The 15844-nt window shown below is 37.9% G+C and overlaps 1 protein-coding gene across 3 annotated transcripts in view; it reads right to left on the bottom strand.

The window, feature by feature from the left end:
- MTHFD1L (methylenetetrahydrofolate dehydrogenase (NADP+ dependent) 1 like) overlaps positions 1 to 15844 on the bottom strand; it is a 138328-nt gene that overhangs the window by 99608 nt on the left and 22876 nt on the right. For all 3 annotated transcript variants that reach the window (XR_010997271.1, XM_068184593.1, XM_068184594.1), the window contains exons 8-13: positions 11985 to 12121; positions 10714 to 10760; positions 9756 to 9863; positions 8785 to 8859; positions 7361 to 7463; positions 4074 to 4150 (exon numbers count right to left, since the gene is read on the bottom strand). Coding sequence is in view for 2 of the 3 variants with exons in the window: in XM_068184593.1 (XP_068040694.1) it covers positions 4074 to 4150; positions 7361 to 7463; positions 8785 to 8859; positions 9756 to 9863; positions 10714 to 10760; positions 11985 to 12121 (547 nt within the window). In the remaining variant the exon portion in view is untranslated. The remainder of the gene's footprint in view (positions 1 to 4073; positions 4151 to 7360; positions 7464 to 8784; positions 8860 to 9755; positions 9864 to 10713; positions 10761 to 11984; positions 12122 to 15844) is intronic.

Genomic DNA, 15844 nt, shown 5'->3' with positions numbered 1-15844 from the left:
ACACTGGAATTCAAACAAGGTCTAAATAGTAACTTACAGCTTTTGAGATTACCCAAGACTAGAGTAACTTGTACGTACAGACTGGTCAATGAGCTGTGGGAAGGAAGAGCTGCAGAAAGGGACCTGGGGGTCCTGGTCCATGGCAAGTTGAACCATGGGTCAGCAGTGCCCTGGCAGCCAGGATGGCCAACCCTGTCCTGGTGGGCATTAGGCACAGCATGGCCAGCAGGCAAGGGAGGGGATTGTCCCACTCTGCTCTGCACTGGGGAGGGTCACCTCCAGTGCTGGGGCAGTTTTGGTGCCATGATACAAGAAAAACATAAAAATATGGGAAAGCATCCAAAGAAGGACTACAAAAATGGTGACAGACCTTGGGGGGATACCATATGAGGAGCAGCTGAGGTCACTTAGTCTGTTCAGCCTGGAGAAGAGGAGACTGAGGGGAGACCTCACTGCAGGCTACAGTTTCCTCATGAGGGGAAGAGGAGGGGCAGGCACTGATCTCTCGTGACAGGACCTGAGCAAATGGCCTGAAGTTGTGTCAGGGAAGGTTTAGTTTGGCTATTAGAGAAAGGTTCTTCACCCAGAGGGTGGCTGTGCACAGAGTCCCAGTGAAGTGATCACAGAATCAAGCCTGATGGAGTTCAAGAAGCATTAAGACAATGCTCTCAGGCATAAGGTGTGACTCTTGGGGATGGTCCTGCACAGGGCCAAGTCTGACATTGATGTATCCCTTTCAACTCAAGATTTTGTATGATTCTGTGAACTTCAAACACTTTATATTCCCTGATTAATATTCTCCATTGGACTACATTTATTTGAGGACCAGTGTTACAGACTGTTTAGCCCCTTGGCTCACATTATCCTTAGAGAAGCTCCCTGAAGGATCAAGAATTTTCTTTCTGTGGCAGAAACAGGAAATCACCAGATGTCTTTTGAGCTTTACTGGCCTGAGCAAAGGAACACTGCATTGTGAAGGGTTTTTTAATTTTTTTTTCTGTAATGATCTCCAACAGCTTTTTATTCTGGTTTCAAAAACATTCTTGTTACATTTGATCATTCTTTTTCTACTTAAGCTCAAAATTTAGAGTCTATGCTCTTAACTCTTGTGCTTGACCTATGAAAACATAAAATATATCTTTGCCCTTTTTTTTAAATTAAATGAACAAATATGTAAGTCAAAAAGCACGAAGAACTATATGTGGCATCAGTTCTATGGCTCTCGTAGAAACACACCCATACTGCGCAGCATTTCAGCAGAATGTAAGCAATAGTTTTTACTTTTCTTTAAGAGTATAGATTAGTAGTACTTGCACTAATGCACTATTAGTAAAGCTCAGGCCACATGCTGTCAGAACATAAACAGAGAAGAAAAGAAAAGCCACTAATGCATTATGTGATAGGAATGCAGTGTTGGCAGTGATCAAGAACTGCATTTTTTTTGGTAATCTCTCAATCCCCAGCAATTAAAGTCTACATAAAGTTTAGTAACTGACATCCTACTGCTATCTATGTAAGAAAAAAGCCCAGGACTCTTTCTATCAGACCTCTGGCAGATGTATCCCATACTAATACCAGAGAAATCTGTTCAAATTGAGAGCTTTGTCTGTTTTTAAGAAGCATCTACATAGAACACACACCCTACCACTCTTGTGCATTTCCCTAGTACTTTAAGAGCTTCTGCCCTTTTTGAACCCATGTTCCTGCTTTTTGTTTTTGACAGCTAAAGCCCAGAGCAGCCCTATTCAGGTTGACCTCTAGGTACCCACTTGTTCAGTCAAAACTTCTGAAGACAACTGAGCACTTTTCTGCTGTGGACATAGGCAGAGAGTCCTACATATCATGGGAAAGAAAAATAATTCTGTAACTGAGATTTTCAGCATAGTGATTCAAGTGAAATGGTGAAATTACAAAACAGATTTTTCTGTATTCTTTGGAAGCAGTTCTATATGCAATGAACTTTGTTAGCATTGCGATGACATGGATTCCACTATCTTTTCTGAATTTGAGAATGTCCTCAGTAAGATATTGCAGCATATGTAAGACACGAAATAAGCCTGAGAAATCTATGTCCAACCCATATGGTGAAATACTTCTGATTTATCGGAATGTTTATCGGAAGACCCACAAAAAAAAAGTTTTTATCATTGGTTCTATATAAACCCAAAAGGACAGGAAAAACATCCCAGGTAGATGCTCAAAGAGTGTCATAAAATTTAATTGAAGAAATAGGCGCTAAAGATTGTAGTAGCAGGTGCTATTTTAACTCTAAATAACCTTTATACACCTATGAAGTGCTGACAGAAGTCTTAGCTGCAAAGTCAGTTTTTTATTGATGAAAAGGTCCACCCACATGGATTCAATTGTAGGATCAAGGGCATCAGTCATGTAATACTCTTCAGAAACCACAGCATCCCTGTTCATTAAAATGCAGACTTTTGTGCCTGCTGTGCTCCACCATTTTACACAGGTGTCATTGATTTTAAGAGTGCTAGAACATCACTCCAAATATTTATAAAATGCATCTGTTAACTATGAAGGCCTGTTTTCTCTGGATCTCTAGCTAGGCTCTGAAATGAGTTTTCCTAACTGCTAACTCTATTTCTTGAGTCACTAAGTCCATGTTAAAATGTGAATGGATATGCATCAGTCAACACCTCAATACTGAAAGTATTAATTTTACCTGAAAAAGTACAGAAGCAACATTTGACTGTGATATTGTCAAGTGCTACTCTATAATAAAATAAGCCACATTTAACTCAGTAGTACAATTACAGTGGTAAAACACTACATAATAAGGCTGCCAGAACCCAGCTTAAAACTAATAATCATAGAGTCACTGAAACAAATCTAAACATATGGAAGTGTTGAAGGAACTCACACCAAATATAGTATTTTGTAGTCCCAGCCCATTATCAGAAATGACTGTTAGCTAATACTGAATTTCCTGTGAGCTGCAGACAGAAAAATTTCTATTTTGTGCATTGAAAACCAAAATAAGTGACCATTTCTAGTGGAAGGGTCCCTGCTTAGGGCAAAGGGGCTGGAACTAGATGATCTTTAAGATCCCTTCTAACCCAAACTGCTCTAGGATTTTTTGATTTCTCTTTGAAGTTCTTCTCTCCAATTTGGCTTTGCTTTACCTGCTCCAAAAAACACAGCACTGTGCTTTGGTCCCTTCATTTAGGCATATGTATATGAAAATGTTGAAGAAATGGCAAAGAAAAAAAATGTGAAAGCCTTATCTCTACCACAAGAGCTGTTCACATCAAAATAGTCAGAACCTCAATTATTTCATGATCCAGAATGTTAGACTATAAGAGCATCATCAAATTAAGAGCCACTCCACATCACCACATTGAATTTACTCCTCCTGATGCTGCTGTTCCATGCTGGGCTGTTTCAGAAATTCATTTACCTACATTACACCAGGAACACTTGCTCAGGTGATGTTGGGAAAGTCTGGCTTTCAATTTATCAGTAAATTCTTTAATAAACTTCCATAATCTCTCATTTAGTAATGCAGGTTAGCTTTATACACCACTGAAAATACACACATACACATTTGCTGAACTATCCCTTCAAGCCCACAGAGCAAGATATCACATGCTCAAATTTCTTACAGTTCAGATTCCAAAGCTGAGATGCGTTAGAGGGAAATGAGAACTCCGAATAAAAAGTTTATTTGTAAACAATTTTTAAAATTAAATTTAAATGTAATTTGAATTATGTGTGTCCTACATAAATTGTTACAGAGATTAAAAAAAAAAATAAAAGTCATTCAAATTAACTTTTTGAGGGCATAGAGGCATCTTGTCATAGGACAATGTTACAACCCCAACACATGCAATTTTTAAGTGCTTTTGACACATTGTAGAATATGCATTGGTTTCTGTTTCTGAAAATTCAGATTCAGTTACTCATTAACACGATCAGTTTTACTGCAAGATTCCTATACAACAGCAACAGACATCATTACCGCAATTCAAAGTATGCTGAAAGAACTGCAGAAACTCTCTCAGCCTCTAATGCAAAGTCTGTCCAGAATGTGATTTATTCATGCCTTTACCTACCTGACGGACAAATCCTTTCTCTGTGTTTGCCTGCCCAACCGTTATTTTGCGCAGGAATCTGTCATTTGTATCCACCACTGAAATAAGGGAACAGCAAAAGCAGAACATGTTACCAAGGACTCAGGAATATGGGTTTTTCCAGGCATACCTGTTGTTAAACATATGAGATTCAACTGCTCCAACAGCGTAACCAGATGGCCACACTTCTGCATATCAGCATTGACACTGACTTGGTTGCTCCCTTCTAGCTGATACCGTTTGATGACAGGTTAAAACAATTCAAATACAGTTTATTTGAACAGCATTTGAAGCTAACAGATTCTTAGTATTCTAACATACTACTTAATATTTTACCTACGTGAGAAAAATCAGTCTTAATAGATACAAAGCATCAGATCTACTTCAAATTGTCTCCTTCTTCACTGATTTGTTAAGAATTGACTTTAAGACTGCATGATGTTGATCAGATTTGGTCAGTTCCTCTTTTAAAGGATGATTATGCTGTCAGATTGGTTCTTCCAGACAAGTATCTTTCACACACATCACAGTAACTAACTCCACATTCAGCTGCACAGCATGAGGACGATCAGAGGGCTGGAGCACCTGTTATGAAGACAGGCTGAGAGAATTTGGGCTGCTCAGCCTAGAGAAGAGAGGGCTCTTGGGAGACATTATAGCATCTCCCAGTACCTAAAGGGTCCAAAGAGGAAATTTTTACAAGGGCATGTAGTGATAGGACAAGGGGACATGTCAATTCCTATTGAATGAAAAAAAAGACTCGTTTTCTTACAGGTTCTGTAGTCCTAGAAATGTTTAAGTTTGCACCAACCCTAAAATAAAGGGTGCAAAGTACTCTTGATAAGTTCAGCCAGTAGCTTGGTAATGAACTCAATCTTTTGGTAGATTTGAGTCCTGTTCATTTATAAGTGGAGAGTCCAGGAACCTCCAGAGAAGCTGTCAACATTCAAGGTAAGTGAGCTCCTTCCACTTTTCCTGCTGCTTTTGGAAATTAAAAAAAAATCTGTCTGTACAGAAAAAGATGACATAATTACCCAAGAACAAGAGGGACTTTGAATGTTAATTAAACCCGAGTTCAGAGTTGTGAGTGAGCTGGGAGAAAACCAAGATTTATGTCACTGTCCCCCTGCTTGGGCATTTCTCTTGGGGCTGTTGTAAATACCACACATATCTTTTCTCCTCTGCTCAGTCTTTCGGCCCCTAATTTCTTCAGGAATTCCATTTAAGGGATGGTGCAACACAGATTTGGCCAACTCATTTTGGCTTCTATATATATACAGTCATACTCTAAAATACTACACTACTGGCAGGAATTGCAGAACATCCTGGTACATGGAAGCTGTAGCCTTGCACCAAGCTGTGGTACCATATGGCACAATGAAGCCATATGCAAGCTGATCTCTCCTGCAGAATTCTCCCTTCTCTTCCTCGGAAGCTCAGTCTCACAACACAGCTTAAGCAGACCTAAATGTCTTCCCTGTCTATGCAGGCACTCCTAATGGCAGGAACTCACCTTCCCACCAGCCTGGACAGCCAGTGGGCTGATTTTTTATCGGCACCTTCCTCTTGAAACCATGTAACCTAAACACCCCTACCATGAAATTGTAACTGTTCCTGCAACTCCTGGCCACTGAGATATTTCTCACTGTGGTCACTCACTCTCCAAGAAGATTCCAATAGCTGCACTAAGCAGTAATAAAACAAGAAATAACTGGTTTTGCCATAAAAGCAATTTTTCCTTCTGCAAAACTTTCTTCTTCCTTTACCCAAAGCAAACCTTTCACTAAGGTTTAGGTTCAAATAAGTGTTAGGTTTAATGTATCCACTTCCTTATCCTCTAGAGATGTAAACAGAATCTGACTATCCAGGAAACACAAAGAGGGAGGAAGCTTTCTCACTTTTCAGTATATTGAACCTTTTCAAGTTAGTGTAAGCTGACAATGAGCGGAAAGTTTGTGATACTTCTATCGGAACATGTTCTGACTAAAATTAATTAATCTTTTCAGAAGATCTGATAGCTTAGCTCCTTTTCCCTACAAATTCCCTGGTATGTAACAAGCTTCACAGATATATGGATTGCAGAAACAGTCCTAAATAAAACATTATCCAACTTATCCAAACCATTCCTAAATCCAGGTTTTTCTTCTAAAATGTTTAAGGTATGTACATCATATAGAGCTGTGTGGGACAGAAATTTCACTAACATTGTTTGAGATTAATTAAATAACTCCCTTGAGGTTAACAGCTGTTGAGCAATGTTGCCTTCTCCCAAACCCATGCTGATAAAAAAGAGGAGTCATATTACACTAAACATTTATATTACTTCTTTATCCTAGTACAGGTCTCTTCCAGACACACTGTGTGACTAATAAAAAACATCTTACGCCACATCCCCAGAATTATCTTGAGAAAAATATCCCAAGTCTGAGATGACATGCACACAAAAGGCACAGTAAAGCATGGCCAAGACTCCTCTCTTCTCAATAGATTTACCTTTTTTTCTGAGCAACATAATATATTCCATTTAACAGTGATAACTTCAGTGTTTGAGAACTAAGAAAGAAAATAAAATCCAGTGGTATTTAGCTCAGAACTTTATGTAGAGTTTACTTCCCTAAAGAAGAAAAAGACAGATATAGAAATTGAGGCAAACACTGAAATTTGATCCAGCATTAGAACGGGAAAAAGCAGAGGGGAGTTATCTAAGGGTATCAAAGTGGGTATCAGTTTGCTTGCAACAGTACCACATCTTTCATCTCTTTTTCCAAATGAAGGAAACAACTCAAGAGACTTCAAAAATCAGAAAAACACATAATCCCTTAAGCTTATTAAGTCTCTTGAGCTACCCAGACTGCTGAGCTTGGGAGGATGAGGGACCAAAATCAGGAAGAATAAATACAAATAATCTAGAACCCTAACAGACACAGTTAAAAAAAAGAATGGCTAAGATTTGCAAAATGCACAGAAAAGACACTTTCAAATGTCTGGAGAGGTATTACCTAATGTGAGAGTGACTGGGGATGTATTTAAACTGTCAAAGAAACCTATCTTTCAGAATTTTAGCAAAGTCTCTTGAGTTATTGCAGATACTTGACCAAGTTTAGAGCAACATGCTGCACCTGCATTTGTTATGAACCCACACTTCTCACTTGCAAATTGGTTATTCTTGCTGTCAGAGCAGAAACAGCTCTGATTCAGGTAAAATTAAGCGAATTAGGAGATAAATTATGATGAAGTCCAAGATAAAGTAAGGCTTTCTGACTACATACCTCTTTGCCATGTTATGGTTGATGGGTCAATATCAAGGCGCACAAATTTACTGATCTCCTCTTCTGTTAAAGTCTCAGGATCACTCTTGTGTATTCCCAGCCTCTACAGAGAAAAAGTTCAAGAAGTGCAATGAAATAGCTTATTTGTTTCAAATGGTGTAGCTGCTCTGGTTTATCAACCCCACTATGTAAGTGAGATGTTTCAATCTTAGTAATCTCCTGTTTTGAGAAAAATGCAACATGATCCCACAGTGATTTCTTTACAACTGACAACTTGTTAGATATAAGGAATCATCACACTGAGAATAATTCACAGCAAAATAATTCAATTATATTGGAAATTATGATTCATGTATTTGAATCTTATAAAGACAAAATTTTATTTACTCAGTTGCAGCTCATGTGAAGAGAAAAATCCATTTCAAATATAGAGATAGTTGGTATGTCATGAATAAAAAAACCACTCCCTCTCCTTCCCTAACCTGTTTTCTGTAATAGTGTAAACAAGAACAAAGTGAAAATATCCCAAAATTCCGATGGAACAATCTCTGAGCCTGATTCTGCCTTAGAGTCAGGCAGGTATCATCCTCATTTTAGTTGACTGACATTCAACTGAGCAGCAAAAAAGTCTACCCCCCATCTTCTACCCCCCATCAAAACAGAAGCTGGCGCTACCTCTATCCTTTTTCCCACCCCCGAATTCCAAGTGTGCACTTGGCAGCTTCCTGTTGCCATCTCATGACTGAAACATGGTCAGTCAGGACTCAGGAGCCAACAACAAACATGGAACTGGTCACAGAAGAACTAGAGCTGTCCTTGGGGGTCATATTTGAGTGGTTCATATTCTCTTTCTCCTACACTAGTGTTCCTCTCTAGGTTTTTATCAGAATAGTATTCTCAAATCCAGACATGTTGTACACACATGAATTGCACATTAAGCTCTTCTGGAAGCATTTAGGGATGCAAAAATACACTGAGCATACAAATGTACCCCTTGGAGGAAGAACACTGTCAAAATGATATCAATAAAACCCCAGAAGTATATGCTATATTAAACTTTCAAAATCAGAAAATATTGCAATACCAAAGAATGTGAGCTTTCAAATGTGACTATACCATAATTGGAAAAGTATTAAAAAAATTCTAACTTTAATATTTCATCAGAAAAGACACAGCATTTAAAAACATTACTGGTTTATTTCAGGAGAAAAGAATAGTAAAAATGTTAGTTACAAAAATAATATCAGGCTCAGATCCTATTACTCCAAGGATGATGGTTTCAGAAAAAAGTCTAGAATTGATATATTTATGAGGGTTTATGCAAACTCAGTCCCATACATCAAATAATTTTAAACAAGTTGTGTAAGAGAACACATTTCATGAAGAGACACCATAATAGAGGAGAGACTGAATTAACAACTTACTCTCAGACGGGCAAGCTGAATAGCAGAAAATCCTCTCACGCCATTAAGTACTGGAACCAGCCTATTATACAAAGACTAGAAAAACCACACAAGAAGTTGAAGCAAGAAGTTATAAAAAGGTAATGCTTTTTTAATTTATTCCACCTAATTTCAGTAAGAACTTCCTAACCACACAGGTTGTGGACTTCTGGTTAGAGACTTAAAAACAATTCTGAGAAGGTGGCAGGCTTCTGAGCCATGTCCCAGTCTAAAATCCAATTGCCAGAAATTACTGGTTTTCTCCATTTCACCAAAAAATTATATATTAATTTTGAATCTGATAGCTTTTTAAAACTTTAGCCAAGATCTAAAGTATTTAAACTACAATTATAATTTCCAAACTGGCCTAAATGTACATTGACCTAAATGTACATTGTGTACAAATGTACCAAGCAAAGGATACAATCCTGCTCAGTTTTAATGCTACAGACAACAAGAAGAGTCTCCTCCTTTGATCTTCTCCCTTCCCTTTAAAGCTCCAAGTCAAGATTTGCTTAAGGTCACAATATATTTAACAGAGGGACAAGGATCTAGTTTATTTTCCCCATAACTCCTTCTTAAGGTATATCATATCCAACCACACATCAGAAATACAATTTGTAACTTTAAAATGAGTCTTCAAACTACTGAAAAGAATAGGATTATAGGTAGGGAAAACATGCTTTATTTCACTATTTAGTACAGTCAGAAATAGTTGTCACTGTTCTGGGCATAGGACCCTTATCCGAAAGACTACCTTATGATAGCTATTTGCCAGAAAAATACATTGTATATGGAAAATTTCCCAGCAGAACATAAAATGGCTTCAGCAACAGTTACTGTTCACATGGTGAAAATATAAAATGATAAACAACATGTTTTTCTCTGAAATTCAGTTTATTGAAAAACTGAAAATAAAAAATGTTATCTGGATAGGAGAAAATAATTCTCACCTTATCAGATTGAGTATTCTCATGCAAGATCCTAGCATCAATAGCAGCAGCCAGCAAATTATTTGCAGCAGTTATAGCATGAATATCTCCAGTCAAATGAAGATTAAACTAGAAAGAGGAAACAACAGGATCTTTTTATAAGAAATATTTAATTCAATTCACTAAGACAAATTAGCAGCACAAATCATTGCTATCTCCTTGAGGCTGCAGCTGTGATTGATCAGCTGTCAGGGTAGGCTAAAGAATTTCAGGTGAAAATACACTGGGCTATATGAAGGACTTGTTTTCATCTGAGTACATGGTAAACTAAGTGTAGCCAAATAATGCCAAGAACATCTTCATTCTTGGCTAAGTGATTCAAGAATAAGAAGCCAAGAGTTACAGTTCCACATCATTAATACAGGATCAGTTCAGCATTACTAACCACTAACTGACCTGGACCAGAGGTGTGGCTACTTCTGAATGTGCCCCAGAGCACAGCATGCATCCTGGCTTTGGGGCCATATGCCAGCTTTCTGTTAGCTGCAGGAGAACAGCCCCTAACCTCATAGGCATGAACTTCGCTGATACAAAATTTGACAAAGTTTTGTGAAAACTCTGAAATAAGCATCTTAAATTAATACTTGTGTTACATAGGTACTGTATTTTTTATGTGTCTGACAGAAGGAGTTGGAAGGTCAGTTTTAATGGCACTTCAGGGCTGACATTAGTACTCTGCTTGGACCAGCTCTTCACTATCAAGGTGGTTCCTCACCAGTTCTAGCCATAGAGGTTTTGCTGAGCTCTAAATTAGACTGTCTTGGGGTGAAACAGCCACACATTTCCAAACAAGCACTGTGAATATCATAAAATCATTAGGGTCCAAGAAAACCTCCAAGATCATCAAGTCAATCTTCAGCCATGAATACCATCATGCCCATTAAGCCATATCACAGACTGCAAGCTGAGGCTGTCTCACCTCCTCCATAGGGATCACTTGAGCGTATCCACCTCCAGCTGCTCCACCTGCACAGGGAAGCACAGGGTCACATCAGTTTTGGAAAAAAACAACTGTCGTTAAACACACAAAGTGAAACATACAGCAATGATGACACATTTTTGGCATTTTGATTTCTATTAGAAGATCAGTGATGCACCCAACTAAACATGATTTCCTTAATGTTGCTGGCTCATTTTTTCAGCAGGTAGTAAAAAATGAAAGCCTACACGTGATGGGTGGTGCAGGGTCTGGCTATGTAAGGGCTACCCTCTGCTCCTGCCCAGATTTAGGACACAGTCATGCACATGCAGCTGCTGGGTGGAAAGACAAAGCAGACACAAGCAAGCACTGCTTCTGACTGAAACCTTCACACCCTCGCCTGAGCACTCCTTCCCCTCCACCTCTCACGGTACAGGCAAAGAAATTTGCTGTTGCCTATGCACAAGATGAGTGGAGGGATTAAAGCACTCACACGCACCAGTCTTAGCTGAGCAGCACCAAGCACCAGGAGACTTCCAGCTGAAACCAAACTTGTTAACTTAAACTTCAGCAAAGCAAAGCAGAGTAGATGGGGAGTGCTTGCCCAGTTAGGCACCAATTTCAGCTGAGAAATGGCAAAAAAGAGATTGCATTACTTCCTATCGTCAGCATCGAAGATGGGCTTGAAATGTGGCTGGGTCTTACCTGGCCCTCAGGCTCTTACAGAGTTTCTAGGCAAAAAGGCAGCAGCCCATGTTTAGAAGCGACAGCTCAGGAGAACAGAGAGAAGAGGTTCAGACCTAGCCAAAAGTGTGCTGCTGACACAACTGAACCACAACTGCTAAATTCCTTGTATTGCTTGGAAATATCCAATGTGGACCCTTTCTCAAGGAGTAATTAGACAGTAATATTTAGAAACATATTTAAAGAGTCTCCAAGTAGAGGGGTGGCTGGAAGGGTGTGTACTCACACAAAACTCCTCATGGCTAATTACATCACTCTGCCTTTGATTATGTTTAGGCTTTATCTGCATTATCAATATATGTTAAGTGCAGGAACACAGGTATGAACCTTGCACAGGAAGTTGTGTGCAAGAAACCTTAATCTATTAGTTACATATGTATTAAAAAATCAAATATGCTACTACTGGGACAATCCACTGAGTGAAGCAATTAAAAAATAAAAAAAAGAAGAAATAAATTTAAAAAGGCAGAAAAGCAGAATTTTCTTTTAATCCGAAAGAGATCATAGGTTCTGCAAATATTATGTACCTTTCACTCCAAAAGTAGGTCCTTGAGAAGGTTGTCTTAGACAAGCAAAAGAATTAATGTTAAGGTGTGCAGTAAGCGCCTGAACGAGACCAACTGTGACTGTGCTTTTCCCCTCTCCTAGGGGTGTAGGGGTTATTCTAGCAAAACAAGAAAAAAGATTAATCAAATTCTTTGCTGATGTCACCCTGGCGAAGGATATCAGAACTTAGAACTTTTGATTTCAATGAAGAATATTTGTACAGCAAATTTCAATAAGATTACTTTATCTTCACCAAAATACTGCCACAATGTTAGCCCCTAGCTCAAGCTGGAATGCTAATATACATGTGTCTTCTATTTAAGCAATTTACTATGATAGCAGAAAAAGACAAGATTATTTTGGCAAAAGTTCTAAAAAGAATATATTGAATTTAGACATTTTTATTACAGCACAAAAGTCTCACCAGTTTCATTAACAAACCATCCATCACAATATTCTAAGCATGTTTTAATATTTTTCTGCAGTAATGCATGAGATCTTTTATTCCCACTGCTTGAATGAAATAATAGAATATTTTAAGTTACATAACCAACAGTTTTGTATATAGAACTCAACTACGCCTCTCCAGCTTCCATGTCACCGTAACCCTCAACAATGACAGATCAACTGCTTTTTAAATAAAACAGGACACCAAATCCACTATATTCAATTGAACATGATTTATTGTAATCTGTTTCAGAGATTTAAGGGCAATAGGGGACAATGACTAACATAGTCCATACATACAAAAGCCCAAAAGCCTCATGCTACAGCTCCCATATTTAGACCATGACTAAAACAGGAGAGAATTTTATAAAGACCTCCAAACTCAAATCAGAGACTCTAACCTCCACTCCATTCTTGTCCCTAGAGAAGACTCTATTCTTGCCCCTTTAATAAAGGGACAATGACAACTGATTTTGCAAGTAGAAAACTTCATCAGCCTTCAGTGAATGAGAGACACCTCAGTTTAAATGATCCACTCCCTACTCTCAACATCAGCACATTTGTTTATGATCCACCTTACAAGTGTGGTGTGGGGTACTAGGGTTTTTCTTCTCTTTCTGTTTTTCTTTCTTGATGTATGAAAATATCTCATGGATCCAAAATGCACTTCAACGATTCTTTTGAGGCAGCATTTCTTTTTCTGATTGGCAAAAGAAGAAAGCCCCAGTCCTTTTTCCATTCACACCACTCTCACACAAATCTTCCCTTCTGGCAAGGAGTAACCATTCGTATCTTTGGTGCCTTTTCTACCTGCAGAAAAGTACTTTACTGAAGCTGATGTTAAGAACTAGTGTTCATTCCCAAGGAAATACAAGCATGCACATGGATCCTAGTCAAAGGGGAACCCTTATCCTATGACCTCTTCAAAGCCTGAGCTGAAACATCTAATTAGAAACACCTCCTTCTCCAACTAGTAATTTTTCCAGATATTGCTATCCTCAGATCACAATTCAAATGTCACAAAAACATTAGTGTAATTTTAAGAATCAGCTTAGTTCAGTCAGTTCACAGACTGGCAAAAGCACTTCGTCCCACAAAAGAAAATAGATGAAAAATGTTAACTTTTCACAAATCTATCTTTTACAGCATCATCAGATCCTTGGCTTTTACTTTAAAAAAGATGCACTGGATAGACATCTCTGGAAAAATTTGGGCAGTTTGGAAGCAAGTCAAATCAACATCTTTATATTGTTCTAGGAAAAAAAAATTACAATTCAGAAAGGTCGTCTTTTAACTAAAGTTTCAGTGAAATCAATGGCTTAAGCACATCTATAAGAGATTCCCTGAATTCCTCACTTTGAACTACTCTTATGTGACCACGGGCCACTTATTTGGACACTTGGTTTTAGCAATTTTCTCCCACATTTTATAACATGTGTTCACCAACCATCAGATTGTAAAACATCATCAGTAACTTTCTATTCAGACTATTTAATTATCCTAGAATCACACTTCTTTGACTTAAAAAGGAATTAATAGAATTCTAGCAAAATATCTATGTAGAGACAAAAAAAAAGGTGGGAGATTTAGAGCATATCCTTTATCTATTCTCAAAAGCAGTTTTGGTCCCTGTCTTTTTTTATCCATATTAGGCCTTCTTATTTCCTTCTGATCTACTGCAGGACTACAGAATGCTACTTCATTTTTTTTAAATTTCAAATTTGCAAAGTTCAAGTTCCTTTCTTCAAGTTCCTAGAAGAAAGGATACTTTTAACCTCTACATTGTCAGGACATGGAGCCCTCAAGGTTTTACTGTTGCCACACAGATAGCTCCCTTTTTTCTCACCACTCTTTTTCTCACCTTTTTGTCCCAGGATCCTTACTTTAGAACAGATAAGTTTCCTTCAGAGCACCACAGCCAGGTTAACTCTCTTTTACTACCAGTTTTACTTTCTCACTACTGTTCTAACACTGGTTTCCCCAAACCCATTCAAATAATTCTTAGCATGGTTTCTCCTTGCCCCTTGTTCTCCTGCTATCTCATTCACTTTTGTCTATTGTCTTAATCTCATTTACTTGATCCTCTTATTCCTGTGCATTAAAACCAGATTTAAGGCATATATAAGTAATCCTGAGGCATTAGTGTGTTCAAAGACTTAACAAGGTAACAACTCTAGAAGCAATCAATTATTTAAAAATAACAATGACAAAACAAAAAGGAAAAACAGTAACAAAACACCCAAAAGAAAAGTTTTTTTTAATATGAAAGAGACACTTGTAATAGTTTTCTGGTTGTTGCCAGCAAAGAGCTTTCCAAAAAACTCCATGCACATGATGGCTTCACTACTAACTGAAAAAATTGCATTTGCAGGGCACCTGTTTGTGGCTACCTCTATTTTTGAGCATCAGACATATGAAGTTTACACTCAAGAGAATTCAGAGACACCATTCCTAGTTTTTTACTTGGTTCAGCTCAAAACATGGCAGGTGACTGATCTGGCATGCACAGCAACACAGGGAGTCTTTACAACTCTTATGAAGCCAGTAAAATCAAAGATGCAGCCTTCATCCAGCAAAGGAAATGAAATTGAAAAAGCATAACCAGAATGCATGTTGGTAGCATAAAGAATAATATCCACTTGTCACAGAAGAAAACAACACACATTGAAGTGTCATGTTACTAAAATGCTCTGGTAACTCGACTGGCCTATTCTAACATGACACTGTAATATGAACCAGAAAGCACTGAGAGTTTTCTATGAGACAGACCTTTTTCCAGAAAGCAAAAAGAGAAATACACCTCTGCTCTTTGATTAAACTGGCAGGAAACCTCAAAAGCTAAACAGTTATTTATAAATTTCAAAAGTTACCGAAATCTCAGCTTTACATTAGCTTTCACATTAGTTAAAAGAAGAAAAAAAACCCCTGAAATATAAAGAAAATTCTATTCCAATAGCTTTCCTTTGAAAGCTTATTTTAAATATCTTCCCTTTTGTACCTGCTCTACTTTCATTGGGTTTTACAAATAAAATAATCCACTTAATCTGTTTTGTGGACATTGAGCTGTTTTTGCTGGCTACACTACTGAACCCACACTCTTGCAGCTTATGTCACTTGCTCACATGGGTATGAAATTACAACCGCCAATGGCTAACTTTAGCTCAATTGTGCAATGCTGTGTTTTAGCCATATGCAAATTGAGGAAAAACCTCCTTTAAAATGCAATAAATTTTAATGAACTTCAAGAGACTTTAACAGCCATTTGCATTATTCTTCAAATTTCTTTAGTATGTTTTCAATCAAAACACAGAAACCTCACAGTAATTTTCTGCCTTAAACTTACCACCTACCAAGCAGTCATCAGCTCCTTGGCAAAGTAAGTTTTCCATAACAC

This window comes from Anomalospiza imberbis, chromosome 3 (assembly GCF_031753505.1).
Source record: "Anomalospiza imberbis isolate Cuckoo-Finch-1a 21T00152 chromosome 3, ASM3175350v1, whole genome shotgun sequence".
Classification (NCBI taxonomy): Eukaryota; Metazoa; Chordata; class Aves; order Passeriformes; family Viduidae; genus Anomalospiza; species Anomalospiza imberbis.
Note: the sequence above shows the minus strand (reverse complement) of the source record. Positions and strands in the feature narration are given on the sequence as shown.